This window comes from Geotrypetes seraphini, chromosome 4 (genome assembly GCF_902459505.1).
Source record: "Geotrypetes seraphini chromosome 4, aGeoSer1.1, whole genome shotgun sequence".
NCBI lineage: Eukaryota > Metazoa > Chordata > Amphibia > Gymnophiona > Dermophiidae > Geotrypetes > Geotrypetes seraphini.
This window is the reverse complement of record NC_047087.1, coordinates 229,341,193-229,364,633: the sequence shown is the minus strand read 5'-3', so window position 1 is coordinate 229,364,633 and position 23,441 is coordinate 229,341,193. Positions and strand designations below refer to the sequence as shown.

Here is a 23,441-nt window from a genome sequence, read left to right as displayed (position 1 = left end):
TGGATGCTCTTCTTCTACTCTGCCAATCGGTGTCTTCTCGCCCGTCCATCTCAGCGAGACACATGATGGTCCTCTTGGGTCACATGGCATCCACAGTTCATGTGACGCCTTTTGCCAGACTACATCTCAGAATTCCTCAATGGACCTTGGCATCTCAGTGGACTCAGGTGTCCGACCCGTTGTCCCGCCACATTGTAGTCACTCCTGCTCTACGGCAGTCTCTTCTCTGGTGGATGACCTCTTCGAATCTATCCAGAGGTTTGCTGTTTCACTCTCCTCCCCACCAGAAAGTTCTCACGATCGATTCATCGAACTATGCATGGGGAGCTCATCTGGATGGTCTTCGCACTCAGGGGTTCTGGACCAGTGCGGAGCGACTCCATCAAATCAATCTTCTGGAGCTCAGAGCCATCTTCAATGCTCTTCAGGCTTTTCAACATCTGCTTCACGACATGGTGGTCCTGATTCGCACCGACAATCAGGTCGCCATGTATTATGTAAACAAGCAAGGGGGCACGGGCTCGGCCTCCCTCTGCCAGGAAGCTCTTCGAGTCTGGGATTGGGCGGTCCGCCACAACACCTTCCTCAGGGCTGTCTACATTCAGGGGAAAGACAATGTCTTGGCAGACAAATTGAGTCGTCTTCTCCAACCTCACGAATGGACGCTCAATTCCAAACCCCTTCATCAGATATTTGCACAGTGGGGGACACCTCAGATAGACCTCTTTGCAGCCCCCCACAACTTCAAGCTGCCTCAGTTTTGCTCCAGGATCTACACTCCTCTCCGCCTCGAGGCAGACGCTTTTCTGCTGGGTTGGGGGAATCGCTTCCTATATGCGTTTCCTCCTTTTCCTCTCATTCAGAAGACTCTGGTCAAGTTGAGATCAGACCATGCCACCATGATTCTAATTGCTCCTCGGTGGCCCAGACAACCTTGGTTCTACCTTCTACTTCAACTCAGCAGCAGGGAGCCCATACTTCTTCCAGTGTTTCCTTCACTTCTCACTCAACATCAAGGTTCACTACTTCATCCCAATCTGCAGTCCCTCCACCTGACAGCTTGGTTCCTTTCAACATAACTCCTCACCACTTTTCTCAAGCAGTGAGGGAGGTCTTGGAGGCTTCCAGGAAGCCTGCTACTCGACAATGCTACTCCCAAAAATGGACTAGATTCTCCTCCTGGTGTATTTCCAATGCCACGGAACCTCAGCGAGCTTCCCTTTCTTCTGTATTGGACTACCTTCTACACCTATCTCAGTCTGGTCTCAAATCTACCTCCATTCGAGTCCACCTGAGTGCTATTGCGGCTTTCCATCAGCCTCTACAAGGGAAACCTTTGTCTGCTCATCCTGTGGTTTCCAAATTTATGAAAGGTCTTTTTCATGTCAACCCTCCTATCAAACCTCCTCCTGTGGTTTGGGATCTCAATGTTGTCCTGTCTCGTCTCATGAAGCCTCCGTTTGAACCTCTCAACAAGGCTCCACTTAAGTATCTCACCTGGAAGGTGGTTTTTCTGGTGGCCCTCACGTCTGCTCGCCGCGTCAGTGAGCTTCAGGCCCTAGTGGCGGATCCACCGTTCACTGTATTCCATCATGACAAGGTGGTCCTTCGTACTCATCCGAAATTCCTGCCTAAAGTGGTCTCTGAATTTCACATCAACCAATCCATCGTGCTTCCAGTGTTCTTTCCAAAGCCTCATTCTCATCCTGGGGAAGCTGCTTTGCACACTCTGGACTGTAAACGTGCTTTAGCTTTCTACTTGGAGCGCACAAAGCCTCACAGAACTGCTCCTCAACTTTTCGTCTCCTTTGATCCAAACAAGTTGGGACGACCTGTATAGAAGCGTACCATCTCTAACTGGATGGCGGCTTGTATCTCTTCCTGCTATGCCCAGGCTGGATTATCCCTTCCCTGTAAGGTCACAGCCCATAAGGTCAGAGCAATGGCAGCCTCTGTAGCCTTCCTCAGATCGACACCGATTGAGGAGATTTGTAAGGCTGCCACTTGGTCCTCGGTTCATACATTCACCTCTCATTATTGTCTGGACACTTTTTCCAGACGGGATGGACAGTTTGGCCAAACAGTGTTACAAAATTTATTCTCTTGAAATTGCCAACTCTCCCACCATCCCATTGGGGTTAGCTTGGAGGTCACCCACTAGTGAGAATACCTGCCTGCTTGTCCTGGGATAAAGCAATGTTACTTACCGTAACAGTTGTTATCCAGGGACATCAGGCAGCTATTCTCACGTCCCACCCACCTCCCCTGGGTTGGCTTCTCAGGCTAGCTACCTGAACTGAGGAGACACGCCCGGTACATCGGGCGGGAAGGCACTGGCGCATGCGCGGTGCGGGCATCTCGAAACTTCTAAGTTTCTTCAAGCAAGACATGCTTTCAAGATGTCCGTGTCGGGGCTCTGTCGGATGACATCACCCACTAGTGAGAATAGCTGCCTGCTGTCCCTGGATAACAACTGTTACGGTAAGTAACATTGCTTTCTTCTATGTTAATACCTTTCTAGTGTTTCAACGTCTGAATCATATCTCCCCTGTCCCTCCTTTCCTCTAGGGCAGGGGTGTCAAAGTTCCTCCTCAAGGGCTGCAATCCAGTTGGGTTTTCAGGATTTCCCCAATGAATATGCATGAGATCTATTTGCATGCACTGCTTTCATTGTATGCTAATAGATCTCATGCATTGGGGAAATACTGAAAACCCGACTGGATTGTGGCCCTCGAGGAGGGACTTTGACACCCCTGCTCTAGGGTATACATAATTCAGGGCTTCCAGTCCCTCCTCATATGTCTTTTGGTGCAAACCTCATACCATTTTCGTCGCATTTCTCTGTACTGCTTCAGGTCTTATGTCCTTTGCCAGATACTGCCTCCAAAATTGAACACAATACTCCAAGTGGGGCCTCTCACTTCTTACCACTCTCGCATGTTGCAGGTAGACTTTTTAGTGCTGCTGGGCAAATGCTGACACTTAGAAGCAAAAGCTACAGAGATCAGGAATTGTCTACTTTGTATTCCTGTGTAGTATTGCATCCATCGCACATGTTAATTGTTAATTATTGTTTTGATTTCAAATCTGTTGTCATTTGATTGAATAAAACTGCTGCATTTGTATTGTACACAAAAAGAATTAAACTATTAGCATACTTTTGATGTGGTGCCGGTAAAGGAAAACAATTAATTACTCTAAACAGGTAACTGTAATCAGTAATGAATGCCTTTCCTGGATGGGTAATTTAATTACCGTAACTAGTTAAGCTGAGAAGTAACAGTAACCCTAATTAATTACTTTTGATGAATAATAAGCACAACCCTATTCATAAAGTAGGCAAGTAACTAAGGACTTAGGGCCTCATATTCAAAAATGAGAGATGTCCAAAAGACAGAATAAACTGGCACTGCCAGTGGGCTTTCTCAAAACTGACTTTTCAGACGTCTTTCTGGTTGTTTTGTCTCTAGTGCATCTAAATGTAATAATTCTTTAATAATTGCAACAATTCTACTCTGATTATCCTTAAGAAATATATTGTACTTTTGCTATTTGTATTTTGTACTTCGCTGATTGTCCAGCTCTCTTCAATGTAAACCGCTGAGAAGTCGTCAGATTGTGGCGGTATAGAAGAATAAAGTTATTATTATTAAATCTTAAGGGAAGAGGGCTTAGGACTTGGACATTCTGCAGGCATAATCAAACCTTTTAACAAAACGTCCAAGGAGTACACTTCCTTCCCTAAGACTTATCTATTTATTGAAAAAATACAACCACATCACAGAGGCATACCATGACTCATACTGGCTCCCAATACAAGCCAGAATACACTTCAAATTCCATTGCCTATTATTCAAAGCTATAAATGGAAACAGCCCTACCTACTGGAATAATCGACTAACTCATTCCACCTCAAACAGACACAGGAGAACCCACACAATATTCACAAACCCGCCAACCAAAAATGTCAAATAAAAAAAAATATATGACAACTTACTGGCCACCAGAGCAGCAAAACTAGACCAACAACTCACCAATCTGCTGACTTCAACCACAGACTACAAAACTTTCAAAAAAGAAACAAAAACCCTACTCTTCAAAAAATACATAACACAACCAATAATGTTCCAAACTCCTCCTGCATTACCAATCTACTCCTTAACAAATTAAAAAAATGTTCAAACTATTCCTCAAATACTTCTTAATATGTATTTCTTAAGATCATAACAATTCTTATGTAATCCGCCTTGATCCGCAAGGTAAAGGCGGAATAGAAATCACTAATGTAATGTAATGTTTTGAGGCATTTGGTCAGTCCTCTTTCACATGCATTCTCACTTTCTAACATGCACACTCCTACTCAACAACCCATAGCAAAATAGAAACTAGTGTCCAAAGCGTAGCTAAAGATCACATCTAGAGATGAGAATATCTAGTGCAGGGGTTTCAAAGTCCCTCCTTGAGGGCCGCAATCCAGTCGGGTTTTCAGGATTTCCCGAATGAATATGCATAAGATCTATGCACATGCACTGCTTTCAATGCATATTCATTGGGGAAATCCTGAAAACCCGACTGGATTGCGGCCCTCAAGGAGGGACTTTGAGATCCCTGATCTAGTGGGACAATTAAATTTGCTTATGACACAAAATTGTTAAATCGCTCCATGGTGCGACCTCATCTGGAGTATTGCGTTCAATTCTGGTCTCCTTATCTCAAGAAAGATATAGTGGTGCTAGAAAAGGTTCAAAGAAGAGCGACCAAGATGATAAGGGGTTGGAACTCCTCTCCTATGAGGAAAGACTAAAATGGTTAGGGCTCTTCAGCTTGGAAAAGAGTCAGCTGAGGGGAGATATGATTGAAGTCTACAAAATCCTGAGTGAAGTAGAATGGGTATAAGTGGATTGATTTTTCACTCGTTAAAAAGTACAAAGATTAGGGAACACTCGATGAAGTTACAGGGAAATAATTTTAAAACCAATAGGAGGAAATTTTTTTCACTCAGAGAATAGTTAAGCTCTGGAACGTGTTGCTAGAGGTTGTGGTAAGAGCAGTTAGCATAGCTGGTCTTAAGAAAAGTTTAGACAATTTCCTGGAGGAAAAGTCCATAGCCATTGAGACAGACATGGGGGAAGCTACTGCTTGCCTGGATTGGTAGCATGGAATATTGCTACTCCTTGGGTTTTGGCCAGGTACTAGTGACCTGGATTGGCCACCGTGAAAACAGGCTAATGGGCTTGGTCCGACCCAATAAGGCTATTTTTATGTTCTTATGCCATGTTGCTGTTTTTGAGTAATGGCGTAAGAGTATGGTTTTTTTCCTGACACAGTGAAGCAGTGCAGTAGATTTTGTATCATGAAGAATTGTTTTCCAAAATGATTCTGATTTAAAAAAATATATAGTGAAGATTTTCCTGATGCAGAGTATTTGCTGAAAGCAAGATCATGACATTTTTAAAGTATTATTTATATTTTTGCAATGTGATCTCTTTTTCTATATCATAGTGGTTTCTGTACACACATTTTCAAAAAAATATATGGACTGATGATTATATTTCTTCACTATTGGATAACTCAATACTTGCTTCAAGAAAGATGGTCCATAAATCCAAGAAATTTACGTCCCCTTTTACAAAGCTGCACATATTCACTGCTGGCCACACAAGGGCTGGGAGTTGGGAGTTGAGGGACTGGAGGGAAGGGAAGAGAGAGAGGATGCCAGTTACATGGGACATAGGGGGGCTAGAGGGAAGGAAGAGAGATACTGGACTGGGGAATGGAGCTAGAGGGCAAGGGAGAGATGGTGTTGGACCCTTGAGGGGTGCTGGACCTGCAGGGAAGAGGAGAGAGACGGGAAGGTACAGAGATGGAAGATGAATGGTGAGTACTGAGAAAGAAGAAAATGTCAAATGAGCAGGAGACCTTGGTGAGTAAGTTAACAGAAAATAAACAGAAACCACATGATTTGAATAATAAAATGACCAGACCACAAAAAGTAGAAAAATAATTTTATTTTCTATTTTGTGATTACAATATGTCAGATTTGAAATATGTATCCTGCCAGAGTTGGTGTTAGACAACAAGTGCAAACCAGGACCTAACAGTGTTTTGTTTACATTTGTCATTGCCAGCATGGGGTTAGGGAGAGCAAAGGGGAGAGGGGTGGGAGAAGAGGCTGCAAAATTAACCCGTCAGCTAATTTTAAAGCTATGTCATAGAAAGTGAATTGAATTGTATTGGATCAAAAAATCAATTCAATTGGCAAAATGAATCGAACTGAAATATTTTTTCCTGAATTGGACAGTTCTATTATTCACCCCTTTGAAGAAATGTGGTAGATTAGTGAGGCAAGATTTCACTTGACTTTGTCTCATTAATCAATGCTTATGTATATGCTCTGTAATTTTGTTCTTTATAATTCTCTCTACCATTGTGCTGCAATCAAAATTAAACTCACCAGTCTATAATTTCCCGGATCACCTCTTTTAGAATCCTTTTTAATAAATCAGCATTATGTTGGTCATCCTCCAGTTTTGCGGTACCATGTTGGATTTTAAAGATAAATTACAAATGACTAATAGCTCTGCAAGTTCATTTTTCAATTCTAATAATACTCTGGAATTTATACCTTAAGGTCCAGGTGATTTGCTACTCTTCAGTTTGTCAAATCTTCCCATTTTATAGAGATTTGTTTCAGTTTCTCTGACTCATCAGCACTGAATACCATTTCTGGTACTGGTATCTCACATACATCTTCCTTGGTGATGACCAAAGCAAATAATTTATTTAATCTTTCCGCTATGGACTTGTCTTTCCTGAGCATCCCTTTTACCCCTCACTCATCTAGTAGTCCAAATGATTCTTTTCCTGGCTTCTTGCTTTTAATATACCTAAAAAAGTTTTTACTATTTTTGCCTGCAAGCAATCTGCTTTTCTTTGCCTTCTTGATCAACACCTTGCATTTGACTTGCTATTCCTTATGCTGTTTTCTGTTATTTTTAGTCAGATCCTTCTTCCGCTTTCTAAAGAATTTATTTTTAGCTCTAATAACTTCTTTCACCTCACATGTTAACTATGCGAGCTGACATTTAGTCTTCCTTTCTCCTTTTTTAATACATAGAATATATCTGGCCTGGGCTTCCAGGATGGTACTTTTGAATTAGAGAATAACACAGGGACAAATCTCAAACTGTCCCCGTAAGTTCTGCCCCTGTCCCTGCCACATTCCTGCAAGCTCTGCCTCATCTGTTCAAGCCTTGAACATGGGGATGGGGATGGGGACAAATTTGTCCCTGTGTCATTCTTTATTTTAAATAATATCCTCGCCCAATGTAAATTTTTGACCTTTGCAGCTGCTCTTCTAAGCCTCTTTTTCACCATTCTCTTCATGTTATCATAGTCTCATTTTTTAAAGTTAAATGCTATTGTTCTGGATTTCTTCTGTGTACTCCAGAGATTATATCCAATCTGATCAGGTTATGATCACTGTTATCAAGTAGTCCCATCCTCATTACCTTCTACGGCAATTCATGTGTTCCACTAAGAACTAGGTCTAGAATTGCTTCACCTCTTGTAATTTCCTGAACCAGCTGCTCCATAAAGTAGTCCTTGATTTCACCAAGGATACTTTCCTAGCATGTCCTGATGTTACATTTACCTAGTTAATATTGAGGTAATTGAAATAGCCCATTATTATTGTGTTATCTAGTTTGTTAGCTTCCCTAATTACTGTTAACATTTCAGTCTGTCTGTTTATCCTGTCTGGGCAGATGGTAGTACACTCCTATCATTATCCGTTTCTTTTTCTGCGAACATCAAGAGGTTCTGGGTGGTCTAATTTTTGTTATTCTGGATGCTTTTGACAGTACTCATGAGGAGCCTCATCTCAAAGATCCTTTCAGGAATCAAGGCAGAGATTTACAGGACTTAAGCAAAGCCAAACCTCCAGTTCTCATCCCAAGAAAAGCACAGACGACTGGAGACCCATTCTGGATTTTATACATGTAAATGAGGCCCTGAAAGTTCCATGCTTTCTCATGGAAACCATGCAGTCAGTCATCGCAGCAGTGGCTCTGGGGCAGGGGTAGGGAACTCCGGTCCTCGAGAGCCGTATTCCAGTCAGGTTTTCAGGATTTCCCCAATGAATATGCATTGAAAGCAGTGCATTCAAATAGATCTCATGCATATTCATTGGGGAAATCCTGAAAACCCAACTGGAATATGGCTCTCAAGGACCGGAGTTCCATATCCCTGCTCTGGGGGATTTTCTAGCTTCCATAGACATGACGGAAGTCTACCAGCACATGTTATTCCAATATTTCCAGAACACAGGAGATTCCTGAGATTCCATGTGCTGGAGAAACATTATCAGTTCTCAGCACTTCCCTTTGGGTTGGCAATAGCACAGCGCACATTTAGCAAGGTGATGGTGGTGATAGCAGCGCATTTTCTCAGAACAAGATTGCAAGTGCATCCATATCTGGATGTCTGGCTGTTCAAATCTCTATTGTTTTTGGAAGGGGAACAAGCAGTGGCTCAAGTGGACCAGGTCTTGCAAAGCCTGGACTGGATAGTGCATTTTCAAAAGAGCCAGCTGGTTCCATCCCAATCCCTGGAATACCTGGGAGTACTAGTCAACACAGCAGAAGACCGGGTCTATCTTCTAGAGGCATGTAGACAGAAGCTCTGCACTCAGATAATGGCATGGTACTATCTTCAAGTACTAGGCTCCATGGCAACCATTATAGATGTGGTCCCTTGGGTGAAGGCTCACATCCATCCTTTCCAGAATGCACTACTGTTTCAATGGTCCCCACAAGAGGACTCCCTCCAAATTACTCTCCTTTGACTCTGGAATCCTGCTGCAGTATTAGTTGTCCAGTTATTACTGATCATGTCTCTCAGAATAACTTTGTGGGTGAATCTCACAACAGATGCCAGCCTGTTTGGGTGGGGAGAAATGGTCCATCAACAGAGCTTTAGGCCAGTCGAATGGCATTACAAAAGCTGGAGAAGAGTCTGGAAAGACAGGCTATTCGAGTCTTATTGGACAATGCTACAGCAGTGGCATATGTCAATTACCAAGGAAGCACCAAGAGTGTATAACTGAGCCTGGAATCCCACTTATTGTTCCAGTGGGTAGAGTTACATGTACAGGTGATCTCCACAGTGCATGTAATGAGTGTGGACATGGCCAGGCCAATTACCTCAGTAGGCAGACCTTAGAAGAATAGATGTTATCAGTCAATTGTTCTTTGATGGGGTCAGCCAGTTTTTGATTTGATGGCTATAGTGAGGAGAAGGTGGACGCTTCAGTCGAAGATCTAAGCCCAGAAATGAAGGTCTGGATGCCCTAGTCCATCCGTGGTCAAAGAACAGGCTCTTGTACATGTTTCTTCCATTGCCCATGATAGGGCGCATATTCACAGAATAGCACACCACCCAGGGAGAGTGGTCATCATAGCACCAGATTGGCCATGGAGGCCATGGTACACAGACCTAGTGCGTCTTTAGAGGGACCAGGGTCTCAGACTGCAGATACAGCTCAACCTTCTATCTCAGGGCCCAGTGGTATTGAAGATATGGATCGCTTTGGTCTTACAGCATAGCTCTTGATTGCGCAGCATTAGAATGCAAAAGATACTCAGAGGCACTCATTGCTACTCTTCTCAGAGCCAAGAAGTCTATGATGGTCTCCACTTATGCTAAGGCATGGGAGATGTTTCAACACTGGTGCACAAAAGAGAAGATAGAGCCATTTAGTGCTCCGATTGCGGTTGTGCTTGCTTTCTTCTAAGCAGGTCTCGACAAAGGCTTCACAGTGATGTCACTCAGGGTCCAAGTGGTGGGCCTCTTGTACTTCAGGGTCCTTGGATGCAAAGCTTCCCTAGCTTCTCATCCAGACATAGAGGGGGCATTAAGGCTCAGATCTAGGGTAAAACAACCATTTCTGTCATGGAACCTTAACGTGATCTTGCATGGCCTCAGCCAGGCTTCTTATGAGCTTATTTAAGAGACATCCTTGTTGGATCTTATTGTCAAGACTGTTTTCCTCATGGCCATTACACCAGAAAGATGAGTCTCAGAGTTGCAGGCCCTGTTGTGCAGGGAACCCTTCCTCAAAATCACGGAGGCAGGAGTTTCCTTGTGCATTGTCCGTCATGTCAATCAAGAAGTAAGATTGCCAGTGTTCTAGAACACAGGATCAAAGAAACAGGACTGGATTCTGAGAGAGCTGGATGTGAGGAGAGGCCTTCTATGTTATATGGAGGTCACCAATGAGTTCTAACTGTCGGACCATTTATTTGTGCTCACCTGTCATGCTTAACATGGTAGACCGGCATCTAAGGCTACCATCTCAAGATGAATATGGATGGTCATCTCGTCAGCATATATTACCTGTGGCAAGCAATCACCAGTCTTCTTGAAAGCACATTCTACCACAAGAAGCATGGCTTCTTTTTGGGCAGAAACTCGGGTGATTTTGCCTGGGGAGATTTGTAGGGCAATGACCTAGTCTACTCTGCATACATTCTCCAAGTTCTACAGAATGGACATGGCAGCACAGGAGGACACCATCTTTGGGGCCTCAATGTTATGAACAGGCACAGCAGTCCCTCCCTAGATTTATGGGACTGCTTATGTATGTCCCTGCAGTCCATAATGACACACCTATTGCGCTAGAAATAGAGATTAGGTTATTACCTTACTAATATCTTTTCTATTAGATAGGTGTGTCATTCTGGAACCCTGCTCGCCGCCTACCTACTGTTTCAATCAGGAAATTTGAGTCAAAACTCGATTTTTGATGTCAGACAGACCTTAAGGGTATGAAGAATAATCTATTGCTATAACACATTAGGGGACTATTTGAGTTCCATAAATGTTTCTGATTGGTATGGTTATTTTGATGCTTCATTTGTTCAATTACAATGTTTAACATGTTTGTTATACTTTCAGAGCAGAACAGATTTGTAGCTCGGGGAGTCTCCCCATACACCTCTTTGTAGAGCTATCATCTGCTTTGGTACAAACTGAAGGGAGCAGCAGAGCCCTCTGGTGGAGGAGGAGGAGGAATTGAAAACCTGGAATGGATTCCTTCTGCATGACTCATGAGCATGGAGAGAATACCCTACTGTCCAGAAGGACACACCTATCTACTAGAAAAGATATTAGCAAGTTAAGAACATAATCTCTTTTTCTCATGCTGATTTTGACCAAGATTTTTCTCACCTTCAGTGGCCATTTTGTCTAAATAAGATGTTGAACACATGGTTAAAATAAACATTTCCTCGTTACCATGGATGCACATTTTATTGTAGTGTACCAGACAGTGTTATGGTTCCATGCTGTCAAAGGAGTTCCTTTCTTCATTTAAGCTGATGTCAAGATTGCGCAGCTGCCTTAGGAACCCCGGATTGGGGCAGATGTCCCTGTGAGAATTTACTATCTTGATGGCATTCACTAGTGTTAAGTTTTCATGAATCATTAAATAGGCTAGTACCAAAGCTGCAGACCGACTCACTCCCATAGCACAGTGAACTAGAACTCGACCTGCAAAAATTTAGTAAGAAAAAATTATCAGTGCAAAAATGTTTCATCTATAACAAGGGAATTAAGATCAAAGTCTGCATTGATTGTGTGAGCTAAATCCAAAGAAAAAAAAAATGTTTTCCATGTGTTAAGTCCATTTTACCCATGGAATATGCCTTTTATAAAATTGCTCAGCCATTTACATGCCATACACATATTCACCCTGGGGTTGGGTGGAGTAGAAGCAGAGTTGCATGCACAAGGCTATTTTATAAAATATGCAGATACATGCACAGTGTTCTCCCCAGACATTTTTTCCAGCCGGGTGGCATGAAAAAGTAGCTGGGTGGGGCGCGATGGGAAAATTTGGTGGTGGGGAAAATTAACCCCCTCTTTTACTAAGGTGCGCTAACATTTTTAGCACGCGCAAACTCCTGCGCTACACGGGAAAACTAATGCCAGCTCAATGCTGGCATTAGCGTCTAGCGCGTGTGGTAATTCTGTGTGTGCTAAGCACACGCTAAAACTATTTTCGCAAATTAGTAAAAGAAGCCCTAAATGTGTACTATTTTTATTAATTAATTATTATTTTCCAATGCTCAATATGACTTCCTTTTTTAAGGTTTGACACTTGTGCCAGAATATTTTTACTTAATTTAAGAAGCATCCAATGCTAGAAGGGAATAATTAGATATTTGCCCTCTTTCAAATGGTATAGAGCAGGGATCTCAAAGTCCCTCCTTGAGGGCCGCAATCCAGTTGGGTTTTCAGGATTTCCCCAATGAATATGCATTGAAAGCAGTGCATGCACATAGATCTCATGCATATTCATTGGGGAAATCCTGAAAACCCGACTGGATTGCAGCCCTCAAGAAGGGACTTTGAGACCCCTGGTATAGAGGTTTAAAAAAGGGAAAGGCGTTAATGAAGTCATTAGATTCAATTTAGCCATTTATTTCTGCATGAATTTAAACAACTAAAAAAAAAAGATAAATATAGCTCATCCAGTCATACAAGAATGGCTCTACAGCAGGAGTGCCCACACTTTTTGGGCTTGCGAGCTACTTTTAAAATAACCAAGTCAAAATGATCTACCAACAATTAAATTTTAAAAAACACAAAGCACACTGTTCGCAGAGAAAATGTTAATTATCATTTATATTCCGCGAGTTTTCAAAGAGGTCAAGGCAGATGACTTTATGCAATGTCACCTCAGGAACAACTGTACAAAAATAAACAAATATACCCCCTCCCTTTTTACTAAACCACAATAGCGGTTTTTAGCGCAGGGAGATGTGCTGAATGCCCTGCACTGCTCTCAATGCTCATAGGCTCCCTGCGCTAAAAATCGCTATTGCGGTTTAGTATAAGTGGGCCATAGTGCAAAATATTGACAGCAGATATAAATTCTCAAAATGGACACATTTTGATCACTAAATTGAAAATAAAATCATTTTTCCTACCTTTTTGTCTGGTGATTTCATGAGCCTCTGGTTGCACTTCCTTCTTCTGACTGTAAATCCAATATTTATTTATTTCTGCCACTTCCCTTTTCTTTTTGTCTCTCTTTCTTTCTCTCTCCCCCCTGACTGCCTGTTTCTCTCTCCCCCTGCCCCCTCTTTATTTCTGCCTTTCTTTCTCTCTCCCCCGTCCCCCCCAAGCCATCACGCCGATTTATCCACTTCCCCCATTCTTTCCCTACCCCCTAAGCCACCACGCCAATTTCTCCCTGCTGCTTCCCTGAGCTAGACTAGGCATGTACAAGCGCCGGACTCACAAGACTTTACCTCTGATGTCAATTCTAACGTCGGAGAGGAAGTTCCAGGCCAGCCAGGCAGCGATTGGCTGGCCCAGAACTACCTCACTGACGTCAGAATTGACGTCAGAGGTGAAGTCTTGTGAGTCTGGCGCCTGGCCTGGCTCAGGGAGGTAGGAAGAAAAAGATTGCAAAGGCAAAGCAATCGACTCACATTGCCTTGGTGATCTACTGGTTGATTGCGATCGACCATTTGGGCACCCCTGCTGTTATGGTATCCTGTCCTGACCTGAGAAAAGGGGTTTAGTCCCAAAAAAACTGCCTTATTTCAATTTCCTATTTATAAACTTTAATTAATACAGTTACAATACTACTTGATTCTACGTAAAGCAACAAAAAAATTTTTTTTCTACCTTTTGTCGTTTCTGCTTTAATTATCTTCTCTTCAGCGTTTATCCTCGCTCCCTTCCATGTAACATCTGCCCTCTCTTTGCCCCTTCCACCCAGCCTCTGCCCTCTCTCTCTCTACCCCTTCCATCTACTGTCCACCCTCTCTCTGCCCCTTGCATTCTCTGTTCACTCTCTCTGCCCTTTCCATCCAGTGTCCGTCCTTTTTCTGTTCTATATGGCATCTTCCCTCTTTCTATGTCCCTTCAATAAACTGTATATCCTGTGCCCTTTTTCTCCTTTGTACATGATTCATTTCAGTTTCACCCCTCCCCTATGCTCTGGCATCTCTCTCTTCTCCTTTCCTTCCTTTCTTCCCACTCCACCCCATGGTTTGGCATCTCTATCTCCTTCCCTTCTCTTCCCCATGCCCTAGCATCTCCCTCCTCCCCCATATGCACTGACATCTCTTCCCCCCCCCCATGGTCTGGTAGCTCCTTTCCTTTCCCTCCCTCCCATGGTCTTGGCATCTCTTGCCTCTCCTCTCCCTTCCCTAATCTTCCTTCTCCCCTCTCTCTCCCCAATTAGGTGCTGCTGCAGCAGCACTTCTCATCCCCCTCCCCCTCCCCAATTGGGTGCTGCTGCAGCACTTCTCTTCCCCTTCCCCTCCCCAATTGGGTGATGCTGCTGTACTTTTCTTCCCCTCCCCAATTGGGTGCAGCAGCAGCTTTTCTCTTCCCCCCCCCAAATTGGGTGCACCAACTTTTCTCTGCCCCCTCCCCCCCCAAAAAAAAATTGGGTCAGCAGCAACATTTCTCTTCCCTTCCACCCAAAATGGGTGCAGCAGCAGAATATTTTTCTTCTCCCTCCCCTCCCCTATTCGGTGCAGCAACAGCATTTCTCTTCCCATCCTTCCCAGCTCACAAACCTGGTATTCGCTAGGCAAGTTGTAAGCTTCCCTCCATCGCTGACCTATCTTTCATAGATCAGCGATGGAGGGAAGCTTTTACTTGCTTCGGGCCTTCCTCTTTGCCAGGTCCTGCCTACTTTGTGTTTCCGTGAAGGCAGAACCCGGCAGCGAGGAAGGCCCGAAGCAAGTAAAAGCAGTAAGTTGTAAGCTTCCCTCCGGGGCTCTGTGTGCGTGCTGGTTTCCCTTCTCTCCGAAACCGGAAGTTGCGTCCCGTGGGGGGGAGGGAAGAGAAGGGAAGCCGGCATGCACACAGAGCCCCAGAGGGAAGCTTACAACTTACTGCTTTTACTTGCTTCAGGCCTTCCTCGCTGCCGGGTCCTGCCTTCACAGAAACAGAAATTAGGCAGGACCCGGCAACAGGAAGGCCCGAAGCAAGTAAAAGCATGCTGGCAAAAAAAAAAAAAAAAGGCAGGTGTCAAACAAAATTTTCGGCGGCGAGTCAGCCCGGGAAGGAGCATCGGCGGCAGCAGCAGCAGGATTAGCTGGGCAGTCATCTAAATCAGCCAGGTGCAGCGCCCGGCTGTAAGGCCCTGGGGAGAACACTGATGCATATAGTACACATCAGTGTTTTCCTGACTGCTGCCAAAGTTAAACCCCGAAATTCAATGTTGGGCCATTGCCAGGCTCCCACATTGAATTTTTGGGTATAGGGAGTTGGCTAACAAAGAAACCTATAGTACTTTGTTTGTCTAAGACTCTTAGCTAAGTGCTTTGAGTCCCTAGGTGTGATATTTGAGCCCCCTAAGTGTGATATTTGGCATTATCTATGAAGTGCTGTGTAAAGATAGGAACGAGTTTTATGCCATCCTATTTATGCAGTTATCTTAACTGATTAAGACCTAAATATCAGCACTTAACTGGCTAAATGCTGACTATACCTCCTAAATAGTCAGTTTCAGCTTGAGCACTAACCAGCTATTTTTAGCAGCACTATCTAGATAAGGGTGATGGGACAAAAGTGCGCTGACAATCGAGCGCAGACAATTTGGCAAAAGGCATCAATGTGCCGCGGGAAAACTTACTTTTATAGGGCTCCAACGGGGGGGGGTGTACTTCATACTGTTTATAGAACTCCGATGGGGGGTGTACTTCATACTGTTCGCGCTGCCATTGGGGGGGGGGAGGTGTAGGGGGTGCAACCCCCCACTTTATAGAGAAAACTGAAAATCGGAAAAAATCGGAAAAAGTTCCGTTTTCTCTATAATGTAGGGTTCCAACACCCCAACGGCAGCGCAAACAGTATGAAGTAAAGTGGGGAGGGTTCCTCACTCACACCCCCGATCAGAGACCTTTAAAAGTAAGTTTTCCCGCGGCGCGCTGGTGTCTTGCGCCAAATTGTCTGCGCTCGATTGTTGGCGCACTGCTCGCGCGCAAATGACTATGAACCCTAGATAAGTACTACTGAAAAAGTCTGGTAAGCCCAAGACAGGTTATTTAAATGGCTAGGAGCCCCACACATATTTGCACCAACTTTGGAGCAGGTGTAAAAATGTGTGTTAGCATTTGCTCACAACTAGAGCTGGTTCTAGGAGTCTAGAGGTTGATATTCAGGGGCCTTTCCTGCCCATTAAATTGCTTTGACTAGTCAATTCACTTGTATGCACTAGTAGCATAGTAAAGAGGGGCGGTTCACCCCGGGCGCTGTTTTTCTAAGGGCATGGCACCCCTTGTCTTCCCCTGTACCATTTTTTACTTCCCTGGTGCACTCTCTGATGTCACTTCCGAGACCTGTGCCTAGGAAATGATGTCAAAGGGCGAGCCGACACCAATATGGGCATGCTGCTCACCCTGGAGAAGGTACGGGGAAAGGGAAGGGGGCAGGGAAGAGGGTGGGAGAGGGGCACCACCCCCCAGGGCGCCAGTCACCTTATGGGGCTATCTACTGAATTTCAGCATTAAGTGCTATAGCCATAGCTGGCAATGTTGTGGGTGGTCCAGGGGCAGAGTCGGCACTTATGCCCTTAACCTCCTATGCTAAGACAAATCTGACTACATAAAATAGAGTTCTCTCTTTGTCTGGTTTCACTTAGGTCCTGATTCTATAAAAGATGCCTAAAGATAGCCTAGCTCAGGGGTAGGGAACTCCGGTCCTCGAGAGCCGTATTCTAGTCGGGTTTTCAGGATTTCCCCAATGAATATGCATTGAAAGCAGTGCATGCACATAGATCTCATGCATATTCATTGGGGAAATCCTGAAAACCCGACTGGAATACGGCTCTCGAGGACCGGAGTTCCCTACCCAGGCCTAGCTGATCTAGAGCCTAACTTAATTTTTTTAATTGACTTAATTAGCACTGATAATTGGAAAGCGTCACTAAAGAAAACAATTAAAAACAAATTTTAAAAATTTATATACCGTCTACAACTAGGCAGTAGGTCCTACCTTGGTGGGCGCCTACCACTTCGAGATAGGCGTCTACACCGAGGCAGTTATTCGCAAGAAGGCATAGTTAGAGGCAGATTTGAGGTGGATTCGGGGTTTAACTTAAGTGCCAGTAGGCGCCCACCTTAGGTGCACTCATGTAGACCAATAAAGCCCTGGCCTAAATGACAATGCACCAAAGTTTTAACTGCTATTGGCACCTAAGAATGCTTAAGCACTGCTTGGCACGATTCTGTTAACGACACCCTGTGGCTGATTGACAGCTGTGCCTACGACTTAGGTGCCGTTTATAGAATCAGTTGCTTAGGGCCTAAGTGGGCAAGATTGAAATGAACACGTACAGCATTTGAAGAGCATTTCAACCATCGGTTTGAGGGCTGCAATCTTTGGGTGGCCGCACGTTGCAGACCACTGACTTAGGCAGTTGTGTTCAATATCAAAGTTACCCAGGTAAGTGATAGCCCGCTACACATAACCAAATATTCAATGCCGGTGCCTGGACACGGCCCAGCATTGAAAAACCAGGCATAATACTGGTGGTAGCCATAAAAACGATAACCGTCACTGGCTGAATATTCACCTTCTAATTTATAAAGGCCTTTATAAAATAAGCTTAAAATAGGTGCCTTTGGATCTTCTCACAAAAGAGTCCTGTTATAAAATTATTCTCTTAAGAGGCCAATCCATTATCATTGGTCATTTACAGCTGTTACTATTTTGGAGTTAATGAGATGTATATGAGGTATGTGCAATGAAGATGGTAAAGTAGTACATTTACATGGATGGTAACCCAAAATGCTAACTATATTTCCTCAACGTGTACTCAGTTTTGTTTTAGGCTTTTTTTTTTTTTTTTTTTTGCATTAATTCATCTGTGGTAGCTTTACTACTTTTAATGCAAAAGGCAGGAGAATCGGGGCTGAGAGCAGGTTTATGCACAAGCAACTGGTCCTCAGCGGTCGCTTGTTTTTGGATCGGCCAGCCCAGTCGGTGTGCCTGCATTTGTTTAGTGAATTGCGGCCCCTCCTACTTTGCACACCGTTTCCCCTCATTTGCATGCACGGATCGGAATCTGATCGGCACAGAGGTTAGTGAATTGGGTCGAAGGAAAATCGGGTCGCAAACCGACTGGTACACGATCAGTTTGCTTTGTGAATCTAGGACTTTGCGTGTCAAGTGAATGCTACTGTAAAGAGAGATGTTTTCAGTTGCGACTTAAAGCGCTGCAGAGAATTAATCCGATTAAGATGCAAGAGGAGCTAGTACCAGTGACAGAGAAGATAGAGTGATGAGTGAAGTCATGTGTGATACGTTTGAATGAAGGGACAGTTAAGTGATTGTGTTTAGATGAACAAAGGGTTCTGGGTGGAGAGCAGGGCAACAGCAAGTGAGTCAACAAATGTAGAAACCATGTAGTTCTAATCTTAAAAACAAGGAGAATTTTGTACGCAATCTAATAGGAGACGGGGAGCCAGTATGCAGTCTGAAATAGAGGACTGACGTCAAATTTATACAAGCCTGTATTCAGCCTGATAGGTGTATTTTGAGGCCAAAAACAAAAAACAAAAAACCAAACCTAACAATTGCCAAAAAATATCAAAGAAACAAAAATGATTGGCAAAAGACTTTTTCAGTTCCGACCCTCAAAACAGGCACCTGTGTCTATATTCATTAAACAAATGATGATAATAACATTAAGAGCTCAGTCCTGGGGGAACTGCAATAATCATTCCAGTATTATCTGGGGAAAGCTCTAAAAAAAACATTGGGCACTTGATTTTTCCAGATTTGACAGGAGTGTTGGTATGGCACTTGTTTTGTTTCTTTCCACTGGGACTTGGTTCTGGGCTTCACTGGTTGGTTAGGCTAGGTGGGGTCTTGCAGATTTTTGATCTTCTGAGGACCTGAAGTCGGTTGCTGAGGTTTCTATGGGGTCTATTGCAATTCGGATTCATAGGGGTGGGGGTGGGGGTGCATACAAAACTGAACATTGCTATTTCCTTTTATTTCCCAGGCTCTGTATGACACTATTGTATGCTCTTCATAACATCCTTTCTTCTCAAACAGATATTTGGGGGGGGGGGGGGGAGAGGGGGCAGGTGGAAAGGTTGTAGTTGTCTTTGTCATACTGCTGTTCTTTTGTTTTGAGTTGTATGGAATCTCTTTGAAATTTAATAAAAATGATTTAACCATAAAGCAGAGAAGAATTACTGCCTGTCTATTTTTTACTAAAGGGATGAATCCAGTTCCTGACGAAGATAAAGAAACAGAGTTCTGTCGAACAGTAACAGTACTCCTTTTGGGATTCAGCTAAGTTTTTGATTGCCTTATCTTTATATCTATGATTGCAAGATACTAGTTTATGACAGAGCAGTCTTTGAATCTGTAATTAGCAATTTTAATTTCTTCTCACTTAAAAGAGCACTGTGTGCAAAATAGTATTAAAACGTTTTTTTTAAAGACACATTTATACCTTTAAATTTTAAAACAAATAAAATTCAAAAAGACTTGATGATGTATGGGGGCGTACTCATTTAGGCAGTAGTCTGGTGCTCGTCACCTATGAGTCATTAGCCCGGGGTAAGACTGTGGAATGATTAGCGCAGTTCCCCCAGTTCTGAGGTCTTAATATTATTATCATCATTTGTGTAATGAATATAGGCACAGGTGCCTGTTTTGGGGGTAGATGTATTTTGAGTCATCTGGATGCGATGAAGATCTCTGTGTCAATCCCGGCTCATCTGTTGATATCAGTTCAGTGAGAAGTGTAGAATGCTGTATTACAGTCCTTTTAGAAATATGCAAGTGCAGTTTTGTAGATCTTTAAGAGGATTTAGGGAAATAGAAGTCAGGCATCCTACTTTCAAATTTTAAATTCATTGAAATAAGGGAAATAGAACATTTTGACTATCTAAGGAAGAGGCATGACACACTAGTGAGATCATTTAGGCTTGTTGGTTCAGCTGTAATTCTTCTATACCAGAAATTCCTATTCTTTATAAAGTTCTTTACCTCCAGGTGTATCTAAGCCACGTTTTATAAAATTAGCAGCCTGTTGAAAGAAGACACTTATTTCAAACGATGGCTCGTCGTAAGCTTCTATTCCATAATAAGAAATGCAAAGGTCTTGATAGTATTGTGCTCCCGTGTTAACATTAAATCGTCCATCTGCTGCGTTAAGAATATGAGTAATTCCCAGATCTTGGAGAAGCAGTTTATTTTTAGCCGCCCACCTGTTGAAACAGAACATAAAGTTTAATTATAAAATAGTTTTGAGTTACTCATTGCCTAAGGAAAGGCTTCCCAAACCATAACAGTTGAAAAAAAAGCAAAGTTCAGCTGTATTCTTTGCATTCACAATAAAGTCCAACAGTGGCCCTGTTTTATCACATTCACAAAAAAGCCCAACAGCGGCCTCCAGATTTATCAAGGGCTGTGACATTAATTTGCCATCAGAAATTTTTGCCAAACACAAAATTTGTCACCCTCACTAAGGGAGGGGTTTTAGGTATGAGGCCAATTGAAGTTTTAGGCCACTCCCACTGCATCCCAGTCAATCAGACCCTTAGGCCCCTCCCCAGTGCTTCCCAGAATCCAGAAGGAAGAGGAAGGCCCACCATTTTGCATTGGCAGGAGGGTGGGCATCCCTCTTGCTGACCTTAGCGAGGAGTGTGTGGCGCAGTGGTTGGATCTACAGCCTCAGCACTCTGGGGTTGTGGGTTCAAACCCCGCGCTGCTCCTCGTGACCCTGGGCAAGTCACTTAGTCCTCCATAGCCCCAGGTACGTTAGATAGATTGTGAGCCCACTGGGACAGATAGGGAAAATGCTTGAGTACCTGATTGTTAAACCGCTTAGATAACCTTGATAGGCGGTATATAAAAACCTAAGAAACTTGAAACTTGAACCTTCAGATTAAAGTACGGGAGTGTCAGGGGGATCTTGAGAGTGTCGTGGGCATTCAGGGAGTGGCAGGGGGATTTGGAGTGTTGGGGAGTGGCAGGGGTGGAGTCGGGGAGTGTGGGCTGGAGTTGGGGAGTGTTTGGGGAGCTTCAGAGGATGATGGGGCCAGCAGCAGGAGGGAGTGGGCATCCCTCCTGTTGGGGATGTCTCGGGGGTGGCAGCAGGAGGAATTGGGCACTCCTCCTGCCGCAGACATTTTGGGGGGGGGGGCTTCAGGGGTTCCGGCAGGAGGGAGTAGGCATCCCTCCTGCTGGCTGACTTCACGGGGGAGATGGGTTTCCCTGCTGCGGCTGCTAAATTGATCATGGCAGGGAGATTTCCCTTGCCGTGATTAACTCAGTGGCAATGCGGTTCTCTAACTGGTGCCTGTGACATGGATGCCGGTTAGAGAATTGGGATGGTTAGGTGGGCAGATGCAATTCTATATAGGACACCTGTGTGCAATTCTCAAAAGCCTCTTAGGCAGCTGCTGAGACCGGGTGTACTATACAGCATCAGGCCCTATATGTTTTTTAAAAATTTTACACCAATGCCATATATGTGTAAAAATGCCTTTCTCAAATTATCCTCATAGTGAAGGGAAAGAGGGATGGCAAAGCAGAAATATTAGCTGAGTAGCAGTTATTTTCAGCTACTATCCAGACAACCTGCGTGTTTAGTTTAGGCTTGCTAAATAGCAGTCTTAAATTAAACATATTTAAGACAGTCACCATGTATCATATATACATATGTATAATGTATATTTGGTTTCACATTCAACTCGCACTGTTGCTGGCATTTAAATTAAAACATTGACTACACTGCTGAATGTTACCCCACCTCCCCTTCCCACCAAATAACATTTAGGATGTGCAATTGCAAAAACATAGATTCCTACTTTTGTATTATTCTTTACTAATATTTTAGTCCGTTACATTAACGGGTGCTAGAATATATGTCTTTATTTCTGTCTCTCTCTCCCTCCCGCTGTCTGTCTCTCTCCCTCCCTGGCCCCCTTTGTCTGTCTGTCTTTCTGTGTCTCTCCCTGCCCCTGTGTCTTTCTTTTTTTTCTTTCTATCTATCTGTCTCTCTCCCTGCCTCCTATTGAGCAGCATTTCTCTCCCACCACTTCCCTGTGCAACAGCCACAGCAGCATTTCCTCCCCCTCCATTTCCCTCCCCCCACACCACTTCCCTGTGCAGCAGCAGCGTTTTCCCTACCCCCCTTCCGTTCCCGTGGTCTCGACAAACCTTCCGATTCCAGCAGCGTCTGCAGCACTCTACACACGCTGCTTCGGGTCCTTCTACTGCCCAACAAATCAGGGCAGTAGAAGGCCCCGAAGCAGCGTGTGTAGAGTGCTGCAGACGCTGCTTGAATCGGAAGGTTTTCAGGACTCGCAGCCCTTGCCGGACCCAAAGCGAGCTCTGGGGGTTTTTGGGTTTTTATCCTTTAGACGGCAAGAGCCGCCGCGGCCGACAGGCTCCGCGCCACTGCGCGCATGCGCACTCCTACCTGCGATTCCCTACAGCGCACGGAAAATGGGAGCACGCTGGTGGGAGTGCGCATGCGCGCACAGGGCTTTATTATATTAGATATGACATATGAAGTGATTACAATATTCTCTCTATCCCTTCCTCTGTATCTTAATTTCCCTTCTTATCCTTCAGTTCAGTCTCTTTTTTTTTCTTTCTCTCTTATCCTCTGTATCAGGGGATTCTTGCGCATGCGCACTCCTACCTGTGATGCCCTACAGCGCACGGAAAACGGGAGCATGCAGGTGGGAGCGCGCATGCGCGCTTAGGGCTTTATTATATTAGATTGATTATCTATTGTATTTTACAGCATCACAGAATTGCTCTAGATAGCCAAACACTCCTTGAAATCTCAAAAGTAAATAATGGATCTTACGCATCTCCCACATAGAGGTTTGGCCAGACTTGGTCCACATGATTATCAGAACCTCCTTTTTGCCAGAAAAGACGTTGAAGCTCACACATCATTGGTGTTATGTAGTCTGTAACTCTTCTTTTGCATATTCGCGAACAGCAGTCCCTGGCGCTAAACATCCTTCCTTTTATTGAGGTGCTGAGGTCTTCGCAATTAAATATTTTCTAGAATATAAACAGTTCTATAGATAAATTTCTGATTAATATGGCTGCATATTATAACGACTTAAGAAATTAAATGTTAGCTAGATTCAACACATTAACTAACCATAGAAGCCTTCTGAACCTTGCATGGATCTGGAACTTGGATGTGGGCACACAAACAAGTTTGGGCATGGTTATTTTCAACATAAAGACCTTCTTTTGTGTGGTGTGCCACTTCAGGTTTTTCCTTATGTTGCTCAGGCAACACGATTAGGAGGGAAAAAGACTTTCCTCATCCTAAAATCATGGGTCCTTGCTCTGGAAAGTTCCTTCTTTTTGAAGTTCCCATGCATGTGCCAGGTGACTTTTGAGTGTAATCATTTAGG

At 43.9% G+C, this 23,441-nt stretch overlaps 1 protein-coding gene across 1 annotated transcript; it reads right to left on the bottom strand.

Annotated features, from left to right (window-relative positions):
- Nucleotides 1-2,360: 2,360 nt before the first annotated feature.
- On the bottom strand, nt 2,361-22,962 carry LOC117359743 (dual specificity protein phosphatase 13-like; the record flags this gene model as incomplete). Its single annotated transcript, XM_033942962.1, has 4 exons — nt 22,874-22,962; nt 20,038-20,258; nt 11,358-11,550; nt 2,361-2,379 (listed from the first exon to the last, which is right to left on the bottom strand). Coding segments are annotated over exons 1-4 (522 nt in total), but the record flags the coding sequence as incomplete, so codon positions are not given.
- Between the last annotated feature and the right edge of the window lie 479 nt (nt 22,963-23,441).